At 32.7% G+C, this 18,255-nt stretch overlaps 1 protein-coding gene and 1 long non-coding RNA gene across 2 annotated transcripts; both read right to left on the bottom strand.

The window, feature by feature from the left end:
• Window positions 1-7: 7 nt before the first annotated feature.
• Window positions 8-1,960, bottom strand: LOC134272823 (uncharacterized). The gene is made up of 4 exons (XR_009993300.1): window positions 1,335-1,960; window positions 1,142-1,255; window positions 413-614; window positions 8-79 (listed from the first exon to the last, which is right to left on the bottom strand). It is a non-coding gene; the product is annotated as an uncharacterized LOC134272823 (long non-coding RNA).
• A 758-nt stretch (window positions 1,961-2,718) lies between these two features.
• LOC134272826 (uncharacterized) lies at window positions 2,719-5,911 on the bottom strand. The gene is made up of 6 exons (XM_062754991.1): window positions 5,787-5,911; window positions 5,584-5,647; window positions 4,651-4,773; window positions 4,453-4,566; window positions 4,045-4,122; window positions 2,719-2,780 (listed from the first exon to the last, which is right to left on the bottom strand). The coding sequence occupies exons 2-6, from the start codon at window positions 5,642-5,644 to the stop codon at window positions 2,719-2,721; spliced, it is 438 nt and encodes a 145-aa protein (XP_062610975.1). The 5' UTR covers window positions 5,645-5,647; window positions 5,787-5,911.
• Window positions 5,912-18,255: the final 12,344 nt, after the last annotated feature.

Below are 18,255 nucleotides of genomic sequence, written 5' to 3' on the forward strand. Positions count from 1 at the left end.
ACAATATCGTATGTATTTCCTATTCCATATTTATATACACAACGACACCCATTATCCCATTCTACGAGCACTAAACCAACTGTGAAAAAAAGAAAAGTAAAAAAGAAACAAGTCGATGCACAGTACCAAATCGACAACAATATATTCAGCATTGTAAAGATTGTTTACAAAGGGAAAAAAAAAGTATATTTAACATTTTTATTACAACCTTCACTTTGCAGTATAATTGTTTTATCCACTGTTTATGAAGTCACCTTCCCTCTTTCAATAATTGATGTCCAGTTTGACCAACATTTATATATTTATTTATACATGAATTTCGTGAAGAAATTGTGAATTTTACCGTCTCAAATATATTTGTATTAAGTAAACTGGGTGAATTTGAGCCATTTCCTTACATATGCCTGGTTACCTTTATCCCCATGACCCACTATGGTTCCGATGCCCTCGCTATCTTGATTCTGGAATCTCCAGTGTGGACCCCGGCGAACTCTCGTACCGAGCCTTGGAATTGTAGAGTATTTCTCCTTATACCAATTATTTTCATCGTCCTCTACCCTTGGTTGGGTCTCCATGATTCTCTCTCTGTTCTGTATTAACTCGTATATTGTGTCCTTTGATTATAAGATTGAAATTTGAATTACTTTTCTTTTAATTTTTTTATAAATGGAATCTGTTATGTTTCTTTTAAAGTGAAAATAAGAAAACAGATACTGTAAACCAACTTTTATTCGCAACGACTTTATTCCGTGTTTTATCGGGGGGTAAACTAGTTCGCGACGATTTATTTTCGCGATCAAGCCTATTTTGGATCTTTTATTTATAGACATGTGGAATTTAAGGACTGGTTCGCGGCGAGAAATATTCGCGATGATGAGGCTCTCGCAAATATCGCAAAAATTTCTCGCGCGCGAAGTGAAAAAAGTTCGTTTTACAGTATGATATGAGATTTTAATGAAATGAATGATGTAGGGAATATTATATTTGGAATGTAAAACAAATGAATGCTAAGACAAATAACTTAATTAAACGAAATTATTTAATTTTTCTAAAAAAAAAATCCATTCAGCAGCTTGATATTCCATTTGGACAAAATGCCAACGAAACTTTTTTGATAAAATGCTTTGAGTATCCAACATACTAAATCATCTTCATCGTAAGTATGCCCGAAAAGTACGTTATCTGCCACAGATCTCAAAGCTTCCCTTTCTATCTCATTCTTGTTTATTACTTTGGATATCAAATCTGCAGATCTCTGAAAAATATTGCAATTGTTGACAATCGGAAATTTTATGGGATAAAATAAAGATAGCAATTGATGAAAAATTAATTACGTAATGTAGAGTATATCGTCCAAAGCACTTTGCTTCATAAATCTGTAACACTTTGCCACCTTGAGACACGCCTGATATGGTTTGTAATAAGGGCTGAAATAAATAATTAAATTGAATTTGATGTAGAGAACAACATATATGTTTGCATTTAATTTATGTGCTTTCAACTGCCTCACAAAGGAAAAAAAAATCGGTTGGATAAACTTTTTATTACATGTTTTAATTTAAAACTAAATCATTCCTTTTTTTAACAGTTTTAGTTTTCTCGTCTGCTAACAGGTCCATGATATCTAGATTTTAATATTGAACGAAACCAAATGTGCTTTACACAAGTAGGCATTCTCTGTCGACAGGTAGCACCTACAATGATTCATCTGGGTTTTTTTTTTGACAAGGCATATAAAGTTTACTTGGTGAAAGGAATTGACTAGAAAATCACTGTGAATATTGCCATAACAGAAACAAATAAATTCATTGCTTTTTGAAAGGACAGGTGATACATACAAATATTTTCTTTGGAGGAGACTTCATATCATGTCACAGGAATAGAAAAAATGGATAATACTTTGAGTTTTTTCTCCTTAGACTAGGATAATAAAAATAACTTTCATATTTCCCTCCGAAAATGGTAGAAATTAGCCTGTTTGATTTTTTTGAATTTTAAAAACTGTTAACCATTTTCCTAATAAATTTTTCCAAATGTCATTTCTTCTATGGTGTGACCGGTCGGCAGGGGATGACCACTCCTCCATGGCACCTGATCCCACCTCTGATGTTTCAGAGGTTCGTGTTTGCTCTGTTCCTATTTTGTATTGTATAAAAATGGACTTTTGAGCTTGAAAACTGTTCGTTATCTCCATATATTTCATGCAAGAAAGTAGAATAGGTCATCGAGTAAATAGAGTACCAGTTCACTTTGTGCCCCATTAGAAACAATTTTGAAGAAAAAAAGGGTAACTGAATTACATAATTTAACTGTGAAAAACTTTCCCCGGCTAAAAAAAATGAATAACTGAATAAGGTGTAGACATGTGATGGATAAAGCTTTCATCAAAAGAAAACGATCAAATTGTAGTATATTGGAAAACTTACATAGTTTGGAATTTTCTCCAACTGGAAAGCAGAAAATTGGATGGTCCTTCCTATTTGTTGTGTGATTGAAGATAGGGGGGTGTTAAAATCTAATCATATAGAAATAACGAAAAATTTTTTTTTTTTATTTTTATGTTATTATTATTATTTTATCTTTAAGTGCAATGTTATTCAAGTTTAACCATAAGATAAACCTTTAGAAAGAAAAAGAAAACTTTGTAAGATTACATGTTCCTTTGGCATTAATTCCATTTCATTCTCTGTGGCCTCTAAATTCTTAAAGTCTGTTAGTCTACCGTCTGTGAAAAGAACCACTCTTTTTGAGATGGAAGTCACCAATGCGACTTGTATGGGCTGTAAGAATTAATGTTAACATGTGAAACATGTTGATCTTTACATTTTGAATAGTCTGACATCAGAAAAATTTTTAAGTTTAATCTGATACATATGTAGCACTTTTTGTATATTCGGGGAATCTGGAGAATATATATGGTCTAAGAACATTGGCTTCTTTAAATTTTCTTGCATCAATGATAAATTTAATACTAGTACAATATTAAGTTAAAAATAAAAAGATAAACGCAATGTATAATATGCAGTTTTTACTTTAGTCCATTTATATATTGTTCTGTACAGTTGATCCTTTTTAAATGTCCACTCCATCTATACAGACCAAAATGTCTAACTCCCCACTTTTTTGTATTAGTACAGGGCAAAAACCATTATCAAACACCCTAGCTTGTATTCTGTAATTATAGAATCGAATTATGGACTTGCTTAGCCTCTTTAAGGGGCAATATCCCTCTGCTCCAAATTTCACGACACTTTTTTTAAAATCCAGACATTGATTTTCAGCAACAACTATAGCATTAAATTCAAATGGAAAATAGTTTGAAGTATGGAGCGTTGCTTACTTTTTCAGAAATGAATAATATGTCAAATCATGATGTGAAGAAAATTTGATATGGTAAATAGAAAGATTAAGTGTTTTTTATCTCACAATTAAATTAGAAATATGAGGTATATATAAAAATAATATTTACTCTCATACCTATCTAACTCCCAGTAGAAAACATACTGAAGCGCTGCTTTTTAAATCAGAATAACAAATTATTTTCTGTGCATGTAAAATAACACATCCATAAACAAGAGTTATAGTTCCATTATCACCCTTGACAATATTTTTTGATGAAACAAAATATTAATTAAATGTTTATAAACAATACTGCATCTAAAATTTCTGTACAATTAAAAGAATTATACTTGAAGAGATAGAGATTTTTCAATTTACACTGTTTAAAGGAACTGGGTATAAATGTTTTAAGTAAACTATTATAAATAATTAATCAATATACTAGTAATAGAAACTAGATATCAACACTTTCACCAAAGAATAGGTTTGATTGAGTTGACTATAAAATTGTCCTTATGAATGAAACTTGTAAACTCTGATGTGACAACTCACTGAATTTCATGACAAAATGTCTGAAGAAAGTTATCTCTCTTATTAGAAGAGTTATCTCTCTTATCAGAGGGATATTCCACCTTAAGCCATTCAAAATTTAAATATATACATGTAACCAGTTTCTCTTGTTTACACAATAATAAATCTACATACCTGCTCCCTCGTACAGTCCCCCAAGGGCCAAGAGAAAGGCGGCAGTGAGCGGCGAGGGTCCACCACATTCCACCTCCTCTGAAAGAATCAGCAAAATGCAATATCTTTAAATTATATAGCAAATTAAAGTCACCATTTGGAATGAAGTGAAAAATAAAATAGTTTTTATTGAGAAAACAAATTAATTTTACTCCACCATATGGAAAACCATTTACTAAAATTTATTTTTAATCAGTTCTTTAAATAAAATATAAAAATAATGAGCTGCGTACATGACTTGTACATCTCTATGTAAGATATCAATGACTCTGACAAAAAGCGCTTTTCTAAACACAATGTTTTCTCTGTTATTTTTTGCACTATACATTTAATCCAGAGAATACGAGTAAATAAAGTCAGTGTTTTTACCAATGCTTTGTTTTATTGTGGAATATTGGTTGGAATAATAATGCAGAAATTTGGTTTCTTGTCCAAAAACAATCACAGAAACATTCTCATCAAGATCTGGTTGTTCATCAAACTCTATAAATGTCAAAAAATTGTAGTGCAGTGTATTATAAAGAAAAGATACTCAGACAAATATTATATTCAGAACTAATTGGCAACCCTCTAGTATCGCCCCGACTCCCCGCTTCATCTGCCTTAAAGGTTCCCCTCTCATGCTCTCAGAAAAGTCCAAAATGAAAAGAACACAACTTCCTCTTCCCTTCTGATACCGGAGGGCTTTCTCTACAATATAACAGACAAACTTAAATTGAAATTTGCGTAGTGATTTTAGCAATTTGAAATACTAGCATGAATAATGTCAGATTAAAAAAGAAAATGTGTCTGTGAAACACTAATTATGGTAGCTAATGGTGAGGATTGAAGTTTCTCTGATGCAAGTCAAACTCCAAAAAGCAAGGTCAAAAGTCATGGTATCCAGAGGAAGGTCTAGTCAAATAGAATAAAATTGTAAAAGATGAAAGCCTTAGTCCAAAGTTATGACCAGTATAAGGGTTTTTAAAAGAGTTTTAAAGGTTTTTCTATTGATAGAATACACATGTGAACGATGAAAGTCTAATACTATCTGTTCAAAAGTTATGGTCAAGATTAAATTTAATTTTTTTAACTAGACAAAACTGTAAGGTCAATGTCAAAAGGTAAAAAATATTTCTACCGATTGAAAGGCCTTGTCACAATAAATACATTTATATTATTTACATTATGTACGAAAGACCTAGCACCAACTTTTCAAAAATTATGTCCAAGGTTTAAGTGTAGGAATTTTTTTGTAAACGTTGGATCAAAATCTAAGGTCAAGAGGTCAAAATTTGGTGTTATCCAAAGAATGGTTTTGTCACAAGTAATATACCTGTAAAACACAAATGCCAAAGCCACCGAACTACTAAAAAGTAATGACCAAGGTTAATATTTTTGCGGACAAACAGACAAACAGACAGGCGAACGTTCAGGACAAAAACTATATTCCCACGATTCTTTGACTACGGGGGCATAATAACTGAAGATTTTTAATGTACAAATAATCAGCTGACGTACGTTTTACAGCATCAACTTTTGCTTGTGATAGCCACATACACTCATACATAGTAGTTTCCATGTCCTGAAGGAAATTCTGTGTTATTTATAATCAGTGTACTTTGAAAGATAAATGTTCAATGGTAATTGTATCTTCGACTAAAACATCAAACTAATTAGCAAGAGTAAGATGAAATATCAGATCAAATATATGATTCACAAACCTGTTTTGTTCCTGCTGTTATTTAGTCGAAATCTATACGCACTTATCGAGGCTACAGGAAGTTTTTGGTATTATGATAATGAAACAGCTACAAAAATACAGGAAGGATGATGAATTGCTCGAATACACTAAAAATACACTAAAATACTTTTTGTATAACCCTCAAAAAGATTTTTAAATACCAAAATGATGTCAAGTTTTTATCAGAGAGGGACGAAGAAAACATTTTTACTGGATACATAATCATATCAAATCACTTTACTAAAAACGATTATTCTCACTTCATGATCATTAAGCAATAGCTTCACTTTGATTTTATTTCTTCCGAGTTTATCCTTCCAGTTGCAAATCATATTTAAAACGGACACATAAATGAGAAAGTTTCTTCCTATTGATTTTTTTTAAGATTCACAGCCATGCAAACGTGCTATTTTTAAAATAAATAAAAGGCACGACGGCCTGAGTGATCACGTGAGTATAATACAACTCTGTAAAGGATCCATGGAATTGTATATAATTATTTAATAACACAAAGACAAAAGCTATATTTGTCTCATTTTTATTTATCTTATACAGTATTTACTATTACAAAGCCAAGAACTAGGAGTGCAAGCACCTTGTAATTGTTCCCCTCTCATAGATCTTTTTATGCCAAAAATTATTGCAATTAGTTCCAGGGTTCTAGAGAGGTTGTAGATGTACATAACCGACAGAAAAAAGCGATAGCAAAAGTTCGCCTGAGTATCTCACTTAAAGCGCATATATTTATAGATATGTTTAGTAATGTAAAAACACATAATATATATTGCAACGTGTTCACGAATCCTAGAATAATTTCCATTGAAATATATCGAGATAACGAACAGTATTCAAGCTCAAAAAAACATAAACAATACAAAATTGCGCCCGCCGAGTGCTCTTTGTCATGATCGGTAAATAACGGAAAAATTCCGTCGACAATTCAGTGTGTATATAATGGCCTCACACTAAGTACATGTATAAAAGCATCAGTCAGCATATATCTTAATGGAAAAATTGTATTTGCAGACAAGGTCATTGTCTCAACCAAAGAACTTACGAAATGATGACTTTAAACGAGACTGCAGATATTCTTGTTTCAATAACTTGTTTGTCAATAATTTACCTTGTTTTAGAGACATAAATCTTATATGCAGGCGATGACGGCATATATATATATATATATATATATATATATATATATATATATATATATATATATATATATATATAAAGCACTAAAAATGACCAACGACACGAACAATAAAAAATGTCAAATTTTCGGGACGCCCTGTCCCTTCCTCAGGACAAAGAAAAAAGTTAAAAAGTCATAAGAACAAAGGAAAAAGAGAAACAAAAACAACTAGCACTACTACTAAACTACTAAACACTAGATATTTACATACTTAATTACATGTACTTAATTACATGATGAATTGGAAATTTTTAAGAACACTAATAAAGAAAGAAATCCGGACCGCTATGAAATGCGTCAGGTGTCGCATAATATTTGGTCCGCCTCGTTTAAAAGTCCGGCCGGACCTAATACGATATCATATTTGGTCCGCCTTTTATAAGAAAAGGTCCGGCCCGTATAAGAAATGGTCCCCCTGCGTTTTAAGGTCCGGGTGGTTCAAAATGTTTTAATCTTGACTTTAACATATGAAATTAAGGCTACCGGGTAGTTTGTTTATACTATATGATGAAAGAAGTATTAACCCTGTTGTGTTTTATTTTTTGTACAACATACAAGTATCTCTAGACAAGAATCTACTCGTATAGTGTGCTTTAAGCAGTGCCATTTAGGGCCCTGATTTCTTTAAAAATCGTGCCACAATTGTTTTGCAAGTGTTTGTTTTTCCTTAGAATTTGTTTTTTGTAAATTAGTACGATTAAAGGTGTGAAATCTGTCGATGTGTATAGCTAATAAAACAATGGGTGTGTGACGTATTTGTTTACCTGACAGGTACCCACCGTACCCACAGGTAGAGCCCGCGGCAGATGGCGCTGTCATTGAATGGTCGGTGAACCTAATGGTCATGTGTTGGCTTTACATATTAATAGATCTTATTTTTAATTAATAAATTATGCCAAGGAACCAAATATTCAGGCGTACACTTCAAAACTGCGACATTTTTAATAATTATAACCATACAGGTATAATCTTTATTTCAATATTTAAAGCTAAATATGGCGTATCTGAGCTAAAAATTAAAAATACAAGATTACTGTAAGCGTAGATGTACATGAGTTTGGGTTTTTTGTTCAAATTAAAAATTTCACCGATATTGAACTTGAATATCCCCACGTTTCTATTAGTTAAATTTAAACTAAAAGAATTAAAACTGTGTCTGATATTTAAATTTCGAGTCGATAAGAATCGGCCATTGTTTTAAATCTCGGATATCTATGAAACGCGATTGATTTAAATTGTTTGATTTTCATAAAATGTTTCAGTCTGCATTCCATATCGGATTTTTTTTTTTTTTTTTTTTTTTTTTTGGTGTTGAAATTTTAACCTTTTTATTTCCGACATTTTAAGCTTTCATTTTCGACATTCTAAAGTGTTCATCTCCGACATTTTTCAGGAATTTAGTGCTTTCCGGTAATGAAAAAATTTAAAGAATTAATTATAGACTGTTTAGTAAATCAATGTTCGGCGCAGTCTTTGACATTTAATTTAGTGAACATTAAATGCTATGAAAAAATTGCATGGTCATTAAACTCTGTTAACTAGACTTAGTGCTTCATGTACAGATGTATATACATGTATATAGAACTTTTATATTAAAATGTTGTTTATAATAAATTCTTTCAAAATTCCATTTCTACATACATGTACTTGGTAATCTTTGAATTGCCGGAGAGGTACCTTGCAAAAATTCCAGAAATGAAAAGAAATAAATGTCAGAAAAGAAAAGACAAATTGTCAGAAATGAAAAAAAGAAATGGCGGAAATGCCATGTCGATTTCCAGAAATGAAATGCAGCGGTCCTATCTTTACAGTGGTATATAAAGTACCAAAACAAATAGATCTTTTTTATATTTTTAGTCTGAACTTATATTTAAAAAAACGCCTTATATGACTTTAAAGTTTTTAAACGCATTTTCTCGTATATATCTTCATGTCATAAAGGGAAATTTTTGGACTGGGTTTATTTTCGTAGCTTGAAAACTAAAAAAAAATAGACAGGGCGGACCTTAAAACGCAGTTATCAGAAAAGGTCCGCCCTCTGTATTCCAGATATTTTTATACTATTGTTGTGGAAAAAATAGAAATGCGTCTTGATCGTATAGTGGTTTATTTAGACTCTGTTATTAACTATAGAAACATAACGTACAGTATTGTGACGTAACAATAACGTTAACGTACGTTACATAAACCCGCGGATAATCCGTGACACTCCGGGCACCGAAATGAATATTATACTAGAATATTAAAAAGTTCAAATCAAATTAACAGTTCATTGAAATTTAAAATAAAAACAAGTTCATAATCACTCAATTAAGAGGTCCATTCACGGATTCTTTCTTTGGCTTTTGTTTTTGACACTCGATCCTTTTCTGTTCCGACACTTTACCTGCCAGGTTTTGTATCAGAGTCTCAGTTCCGGGGTGTTTGTGACATAGTTCTGTGTTAGATTTCTCCAGTTCCATGTTTCGAGTCCGTAGATTGGCATTTTGTTTATTATCTCTGCCATGTCACTGAGATTCATTTTCTGTGATTTTTCTTTTTCCTTCTCCTCAGCCTCTGTACGTTTATCTGTCATCTGACTTTCGTCATCACGGATCCTTACGGCGAACGTGTTGTCTCTCTCCCTTCTTTCCACGGGGTCCTGTGAGGTTTCTAGTTGATTTTCAAGTGTCTGTACTTTGATATTTAGATCACTTATTTGCCTTTGGGCGTAATCATATCGTGACTGAAGACTGTTGTTTTTAGCATTAAAATGCTCCAAGTGAGTGCTGTAGGTTTTGATATTAACAACTTGGTCCTTTAATTCCTGAACCTCGTTATGCAGACGTCCGTTACTTCACTGGCTGTATTTTCTTTCAAGTCCAAAAATCGTCCGAAAAGTTTCGTTACCGCTGATCTGTTACCGGCCCGTATGGCTTTTAGTCTTCCTTCCATTTTACGTATTATGTAGACATTCCGTCGATCACGGCACCAAAATTGTTGTGGAAAAAATAGAAATGCGTCTTGATCGTATAGTGGTTTATTTAGACTCTGTTATTAACTATAGAAACATAACGTACAGTATTGTGACGTAACAATAACGTTAACGTACGTTACATAAACCCGCGGATAATCCGTGACAACTATAAAGGGAAAATTTTAGACAGGGTTTATTTTCGTAGCTTGAAAACTAGAGAAAGGAATAGGGCGGACCTTAAAACGCAGTTATCAGAAAAATTCCGTCCTCTGTATTTCAGATATTTTTATGTTATAAAGGGAAGTTTTTGGACAGAGTTTATTTACGTAGCTTAAAAAGCTAGGGAAAGAGACAGGGCGGACCTTAAAACGTTGTTACCAGAAAAGGTCCGCCCTCTGTATTTCAGATATATTCATGTCATAAAGAGAAATCTTTGGACAGGGTTTATTTTCGTAGCTTGAAAACTAGAAGAATAGACAGGGCGGACCTTAAAACGCAGTTATCAGAAAAGGTCCGCCCTCTGTATTTCAGATATTTTTATGTTATAAAGGGAAATTTTTGGACAGGGTTTATTTTCGTAGCTTGAAAACTAGAGAAAGAAATAGGGCGGACCTTAAAACGCAGTTATCAGAAAAGGTCTGCCCTTTGTATTTCATATATCTTTATGTCAAAAGGGACTTTTTTGGACAGAGTTTATTTTTTGTAGCTTGAAAACTGGAAAAATAGAGAGGGCGGACCTTAAAACGCAGTTATCAGAAAAATTCCGCCCTCTGTATTTCAGATATTTTTATGTTATAAAGGGAAATTTTTGGACAGGGTTTATTTTCGTAGCTTGAAAACTAAAAAAAAATAGACAGGGCGGACCTTAAAACGCAGTTATCAGAAAAGGTCCGCCCTCTGTATTCCAGATATTTTTATACTATAAAGGGAAAATTTTAGACAGGGTTTATTTTCGTAGCTTGAAAACTAGAGAAAGAAATAGGGCGGACCTTAAAACGCAGTTATCAGAAAAGATCCACCCTTTGCATTTCATATATCTTTATGTCAAAAGGGACTTTTTTGGACAGATTTTATTTTTTGTAGCTTGAAAACTGGAAAAATAGAGAGGGCGGACCTTAAAACGCAGTTATCAGAAAAATTCCGTCCTCTGTATTTCAGATATTTTTATGTTATAAAGGGAAGTTTTTGGACAGAGTTTATTTACGTAGCTTAAAAAGCTAGGGAAAAAGACAGGGCGGACCTTAAAACGTTGTTACCAGAAAAGGTCCGCCCTCTGTATTTCAGATATATTCATGTCATAAAGAGAAATTTTCGGACTGGGTTTATTTTCGTAGCTTGAAAACTAGAAAAATAGACATGGCGGACCTTAAAACGCAGTTATCAGAAAGGGTCCGTCCTCTGTATTTTAGATATTTTTATGTCATAAAGAGAAATTTTTGGACAGGGTTTATTTTCGTAACTTGAAAACTAGAGATTAGAACTTTTTTAGTGTGCAGTGTTTAGAACTTCCTAAATTATTATTTTAAGTACCAGCCTAATAGTGTGCAAATTTCCTACTTTCACACAAGCTTTATAAATGTATTATACGTCTTTTGCCATTCACACAAGTTTATACAAAGTTAGGCTCATAGTAAACAAAAACTTTGAAATGAATGACCATTCTCGATTTACTATTAATAGATCACAAAAGTCGGCTGACCCCTACCACATTGTATGGTTTGTTCTTTATATTTTGTGAATTTCAGCGTTAAAAATTGTTGAATCTTATGGTTTAGATATCGATTAATGATAGATCAATTAATGATTTGATATGAAAAATTTGCTAACTTTGTTTATTTTTTTCACATTTTACCAAGGCCCATAAGTGCATTCGTTCTTTTCTGAAATTGTGTGTCTTTAAACTCAAGCTCTTTATATGGTGTACAATATCGGTATACTTTAAAACTTAAAACTTTTTTGACAGGTATATGCGTGATTTTACTTCACTCAATTACCCCCCCCCCCCCCCCAAAAAAAAAAAAACATTTAGGAGGGGGTATAAAATGTTCGGATTTTTATTGAAACCGAAACCGAGAGACATAAGTATAAATAATATATCATAAATGTAGTGCACAGAGATTTTATATGAGCAACATGTATGTTAAATATGAAAAAATAAAGGCATTTATAAATCCAGTAATTTATCGACTTAATTTGGTTTGATTTCGCCAATTAATGCACATTTACCTTGTCCCGGAGTAATATTTAGTAGGCCGCATTTCATTTCCGGAATTTCCTGAACTTTTCATTTCCGACATTTTTAAGTTTTTACATTTTAAAAGTTTTAATCTCCGACATTTGTCAAATTCATGTCAGTAATTTTTCGCAAATGAAAAAAAGAATTCATGCATCCGTTATAAAAATCCTTAAAGTAAAATATTTTAGATAATTTATTCAAATAAAAGACTTTGCTCTTATCTGTCAAAGAAACTTAATTGATTTTACCCTGGAACAGATGTAGGTACATGTATTGTGAATGTGAAGTTTTACTTAATTAACTGATTCCTTTAAATAATATATCATAAGTCTTAGTCTTAATATTGTTTACTTCTACTTCTACTACTACTAGTACTACTACTACTACTACTACTACTACTACTACTACTAGAAGTAAACAATATTAAATGTTAAATTTAAATTGCCGTAAAGGTATCCTAAACAAAAATCCGAAAATGTGAAAAAAAAGGAAATAAATAATGTCGAAAATGAAAATAAAATTGTCGCATTCCGAAATAATAACAAAAATTGTCGGCAATTTTAAATTCAGGAAATGAAATGCAGAGATCTAGTAGATATAATAATTAGCCTTTGAATAGGTAAGAAACAGTGTTAAGTTATAAAGAACACAGGGGATATGGTACTTTAGGTTTTCTCAAACGAAACAATTATAGGTTAACCCCCAACTGCCCAATCCGTATGCATGTTGTTTTTACAATAAGGGGTGTCGGGTAGTACACCGTGACATAAGCCCCTGTCACAGCTAGTGACCCTCCAGTTATTTACAACAATATTAAACGTAAAGAATGACAGATTTCTTTTTTCAATGCTATAAAGATATATATTTTGAAAGATGTGAACTTCAGTTTTTGTGAGTGGATTAGTCAAACGTTTATCATGTTTATAGGAAGGAGAGTGTAACTAAATGATTCGTGTTGGACTTGCGAACATTTTTCTGTTCATGCAATACTGATTAATCTGTAAGTAAACAAGGCGGTGAAGGTAAATGTTTGTACATTTGTATTTTTAATATTTTTTTATGATAATGTTGACATTAGTGTATTAATTTAAACGACAAAAGAAGCATGTCCCATCTTCCCGACAGGAAACCCGATCAATAATTAGAATCTAAACATTCCTTTAATTATGTATTAATTTCGATTTCTTACTTATTGTTCACTACATTTTCTTGGAGAAAACACTAGCTATTAATACGACTATATATATCCTTAATTAATTTTAAAAGAATAGTTTTTCAATTAATATCGAATGAACCACATGCATACAATTTGTATAAAAGGCCGAGGGTGGACCTTTTCTTATAGAGCCAGGCGGACCAAATATGTTATCGTATTTGGTCCGGCCGGTGTCGCATAATATTCGTTCCGGGTGTTTCGCGTTCCGGCCGGAACCTTAAAATCATAATATTGGTTCCGGATTTTACTGTAATATAGGTTCCGGCCATGAGTTCAATCTTTGAATCGCGGTATCTGTCCAGATTTCATTCCACATTGAGTTATGGAAGTAGTGGGGTTTTTTTCTTGAGGTTTTAGCATGACGCAGCGACATTCTACATGTATTTTCGTGCGTCGCACAATGTTTTGTTCTAGACTTACCAATTTTAAAAAATAGATGTTCTTGAATAAATAGCCTGATGATACTCTTTCTGATACATATGACTTTGGTCGCATTATAAGGCTTTGTTTATCTTATGTATACAAATCGGTTATCTACAACTCGATTCCTTTTGTTTATTTAGTGCATGCCAGGTGTGAATCTCTCGCTTCAATGCACGCAAACCCGTAAAGACAGGTAAAGAGCATGGTTAGGAGATAAACAATATTTAAGACCGGGATTACGAAAGACTAACATTTAAAGAAACACAATGTCAAAGAATTAATTAATTGATAATTTTTTTATTTCAGAATTCGATAAAAGTAAAGAACAAATATTGATAATTATATTTTACGGAATTAAATTCTCTGTTTAAATGATATTACACGTGTTGACATTTCACCAAGTCGAGGCTCAAACACGGCTTCCATTCCTCATAATTAAAGATTTTTTTTCATAATTAGATATTATTGATGAAATGGCATGATAATATGGTTTATATTCCATCTGAAATATGTATATGATTCACTGTTGAAGAATGTTACGTATATGGTTTATTTTCTTCTTAATTAATCTTCATACTTACATGTAGGTACAGTACATGTATTTCATGATGATGTGATTTATTCTTTAATGAAATAAACATGAAAACATAAGAATATGAGTATGGTTTATTCCCTTTAATACCAAAAAAGCCAAGCACGTGTAATTAATGAAAATGATAATTTTTTTAATCGTCGGAAGAAAAAAAAAGTAATTGAGATATGAAAAGTAAAGACAATATACTAGTATGTTAACTGGCTCGGCTATCAGGCGCGGATCCAGAAATTTTTCAAAGGGGGGGGTTTGAAGTATTTTCAAAAGGGGGGGGGGGTTGAAGGCGAAAACAGTTAAAACGTACGTTGTACACATACATATAGTAAAATAACTCAATAGAATATCGATACAGGGTGGAGTATGGTTTTTGAAAGTGGGACGTTGATTAATCTGGGAAAAGGTTCTTGTATTTATTACTAGAAAGTTTTTGAAAAAGAAAGCAAAATAAATCTCCGAACCTGAAAATCCTATTTTGTAAAGGGATGGGGTTTTATTTTGTTTTTACAACCGAATTTCTTTATATATTACAACATTAGCCTTTCACCTTACATTTTCTATAGTAAAAACACAACAACAAAAATGAAACTTTCTTATTCCTCTTTCTTTTTTGCAAATCCAAAGGGGGGGGGGGTTGCAACCCCCGTAACCCCCCTCTGGATCCGCCACTGGCTTTTTATTTAATACGATCAAGTTAAAAAAAAAATCATTTTTTTTTCTTTTACTTTTCTTTCGTCTTTTTTTTTTTGCTATTTGTTTGTTTTAAAGGAATTAAAATGCACATTAGTGTTACCTCGAGGAATGTCCTAACCACCAACCGCTTAAGATATGTGGTAAAAAAATTATTTCTGCATGGGTGTTTGAATACATAAAACACAATGAAGTTGGTAAAAATATGATCGTTTTATACATGCCATTCATAGGCGTCGGAACCGGAGGGGGTGGGGGTAGGGCTTAGCCCCCACTTTTTTTGCAAAAATAGACATAATATAGACATCGTACATTGGGGCGTAGGTTTAACACTTTTTCAACCGACACGTTGCAGTTGAGTTTTAAAAATGGGGAAATGGTAGTGTTTGGAAAAAAAAAACTGGCACTGGAAGAAGTTCTATCATAACACACCCCCCCCCCCCCACAACCTAAACCCCCACGAAATAGAATTTTCGTGTATTGACAATTGACACATTTTCTTTTTTTGCTTGTCAAGAATTTTTTTGTAGGTTTAATTTTTTTCTTTCACTTAAGCCCACCCCCTTTCAATTTGCTTCTGACGCCAATGTCATTATGTTGAAATAATCTCAACTGCTTCGGAGAAAAATATTAAATAAATACATGAAGGTTTAAAAAATGCACATTTACACAGGTACATGTAGGTTAAAGGTAAACTGCAATAATGTTCATGTAGCTGCGCTACGTGTTTTAAAAATCTCACCCCTTCTCCAATTTAAAAGAAAATGGAGATTATATTTCAACAGCCCCACAAAATGAAAAGTTGTTTATCAATATTCCAACATTTTGTTATGGGGAAGTTTCAATTATAACAGTTGCAAAAATGTAAAAGTTTTATTTAATTTTTAATTATTAATTTGCAAAACATGGAATAGAGTTCTATTTATTTTTTCTGGAGCATCACTGTTGTAGAAAAGAAGAAAATTACGTAGCAGGATCATGGCATATTGTAGATGCTTGTCTGCACAAATCGTGGCAATTGAAGGTAAGACGGGACCACAATTTATAGGGAATAAAATTATATTTTTTAATTAAAATATTATACATGCAGAACAAAATGGATCCGTAGAACCAACTGGGATAGCGGAAACAAGTGTCTAAGGGGAGTGATTTTTGGGAAAACAGAAGCTAACATGGAAATACAAGTGTAAAGAAAGAATGTTTTAAAATGTTCTCATTAATACCCAAGGTCATGCAAACATGATTTATAAAACAAGCTGATTCAGAGAATCTATGTCCCCCGCATTACGGAAAAGAAGAGCATGCACGAACCGAAGGGGGGTGGGGGGGGGGGGTGGGGGTTAAGACGGGTGTGTGTTAGGGAGTTATGGTATGACATTTCATTGCAAAATCGTAAACGCTTCTTGAGATATCGTCCATGGCCAGAAATGAAAGTTTTACACCCAGAAAGAATATACAAATACATGTATATGAATTAACGATGTTGACCTTTGAAATTTTGACCTCAAAACCAATAGTTTAGAGGCCTTCCTCATAAATAGGACATAGGGAGTTGTGGTATAAAATTCCACTCAAAGGCTTCTCTCCATATATATCGCGTGGAAACGAAAATGTTAAAAATAATTTATGAATTCATTACCTTGACCTTTGACCTCAAAATCTTTAGGGCTTTCTTTAGGCCATAGGAGGTTTTTAAAATTTCTTTCCTATAGCTCAAAGGTTTTTTGTCTGTATACCTGTATTTCGGGCTGTCTGTCTGTCTTTTCCAATCTTTGACTATGATAACTCAGACTGGAACCCAAATTATGGTCACATTTCTGGGTGACTATTACTGAGAGTTATTTTATTAAAATCTTTTGCTATTTTGAAGTTTCTTTTCCACTTTGTGTCGAAGATAAGTTAGCCCGGAACCAAAATTATGATCATATATAACGTTCCGGGTTGCAATTACTGAAAGATATTTCATATCTATTTGCTACTTAGTTGTTTCATTTCGAGCTTTTGACGAAGCTAAGTTAGCCCGGAACCAAAAATTATGCTCATAATAAACGTTCCGGGTTGCAATTACTGAAAGATATTTCATATATTTTTGCTACTTAGTTGTTTCTTTTCCATTTTGTTACGAAGCTAAGTTAGCCCGGAACCAAAAATTATGGTCATAATAAACGTTCCGGGTTGCAATTATTGAAAGATATTTCATAAATTTTTGCTACTTAGTTGTTTCTTTTCCATTTTGTTACGAAGCTAAGTTAGCCCGGAACCATAAATTATGGTCATAATAAACGTTCCGGGTTGCAATTACTGAAAGATATTTCATATCTTTTAGCTACTTAGTTTCCAGATTTTGACGAAGCCAAGTTAGCCCGGAACCAAAAATTATGCCCATAATAAACCTTCCGGGTTGCAATTACTGAAAGATATTTCATATATTTTAGCTACTTAGTTGTTTGTTTTCCAGTTTTTGATGAAGCTAAGTTAGCCCGGAACCAAAAATTATGCCCATAATAAACGTTCCGGGTTAACGTTGCAATTACTGAAAGATATTTCATATTTATTTGCTACTTAGTTGTTTCATTTCCAGCTTTTGACGAAGCTAAGTTAGCCCGGAACCAAAAATTATGGTCATAATAAACGTTCCGGGTTGCAATTACTGAAAGATATTTCATATATTTCTGCTACTTAGTTGTTTGTTTTACAGTTTTTGACGAAGCCAAGTTAGCCCGGAACCAAAAATCATGGTCATAATAAACGTTCCGGGTTGCAATTACTGAAAGTTATTTCATATATTTCTGCTACTTAGTTGTTTGTTTTCCAGATTTTGACGAAGCTAAGTTAGCCCGGAACCAAAAATTATGGTCATAATAAACGTTCCGGGTTGCAATTACTGAAAGATATTTCATATATTTTTGCTACTTAGTTGTTTCTTTTCCATTTTGTTACGAAGGTAAGTTAGCCCGGAACCATAAATTATGGTCATAATAAACGTTCCGGGTTGCAATTACTGAAAGATATTTCATATCTTTTAGCTACTTAGTTGTTTTCCAGATTTTGACGAAGCCAAGTTAGCCCGGAACCAAAAATTATGCCCATAATAAACGTTCCGGGTTGCAATTACTGAAAGATGTTTCATATCTATTTGCTACTTAG

The sequence above is a fragment of the Saccostrea cucullata genome, unplaced genomic scaffold, assembly GCF_032062105.1.
Source record: "Saccostrea cucullata isolate Sc308-1 unplaced genomic scaffold, CSIRO_AGI_Scuc_v1 ctg7958, whole genome shotgun sequence".
Taxonomy (NCBI): domain Eukaryota; kingdom Metazoa; phylum Mollusca; class Bivalvia; order Ostreida; family Ostreidae; genus Saccostrea; species Saccostrea cuccullata.

Coding starts and splice junctions, on each gene's coding strand:
- LOC134272826 (XM_062754991.1), bottom strand. CDS start 5,644: ATGGAAACTACTATGTATGAGTGTATGTGGCTATCACAAGCAAAAGTT. Junction 4,774..5,583: donor AAAAGTTGATGCTGTAAAAC/GTACGTCAGCTG, acceptor GTTATATTGTAG/AGAAAGCCCTCCGGTATCAG. Junction 4,123..4,452: donor CACAATAAAACAAAGCATTG/GTAAAAACACTG, acceptor TGATTCTTTCAG/AGGAGGTGGAATGTGGTGGA.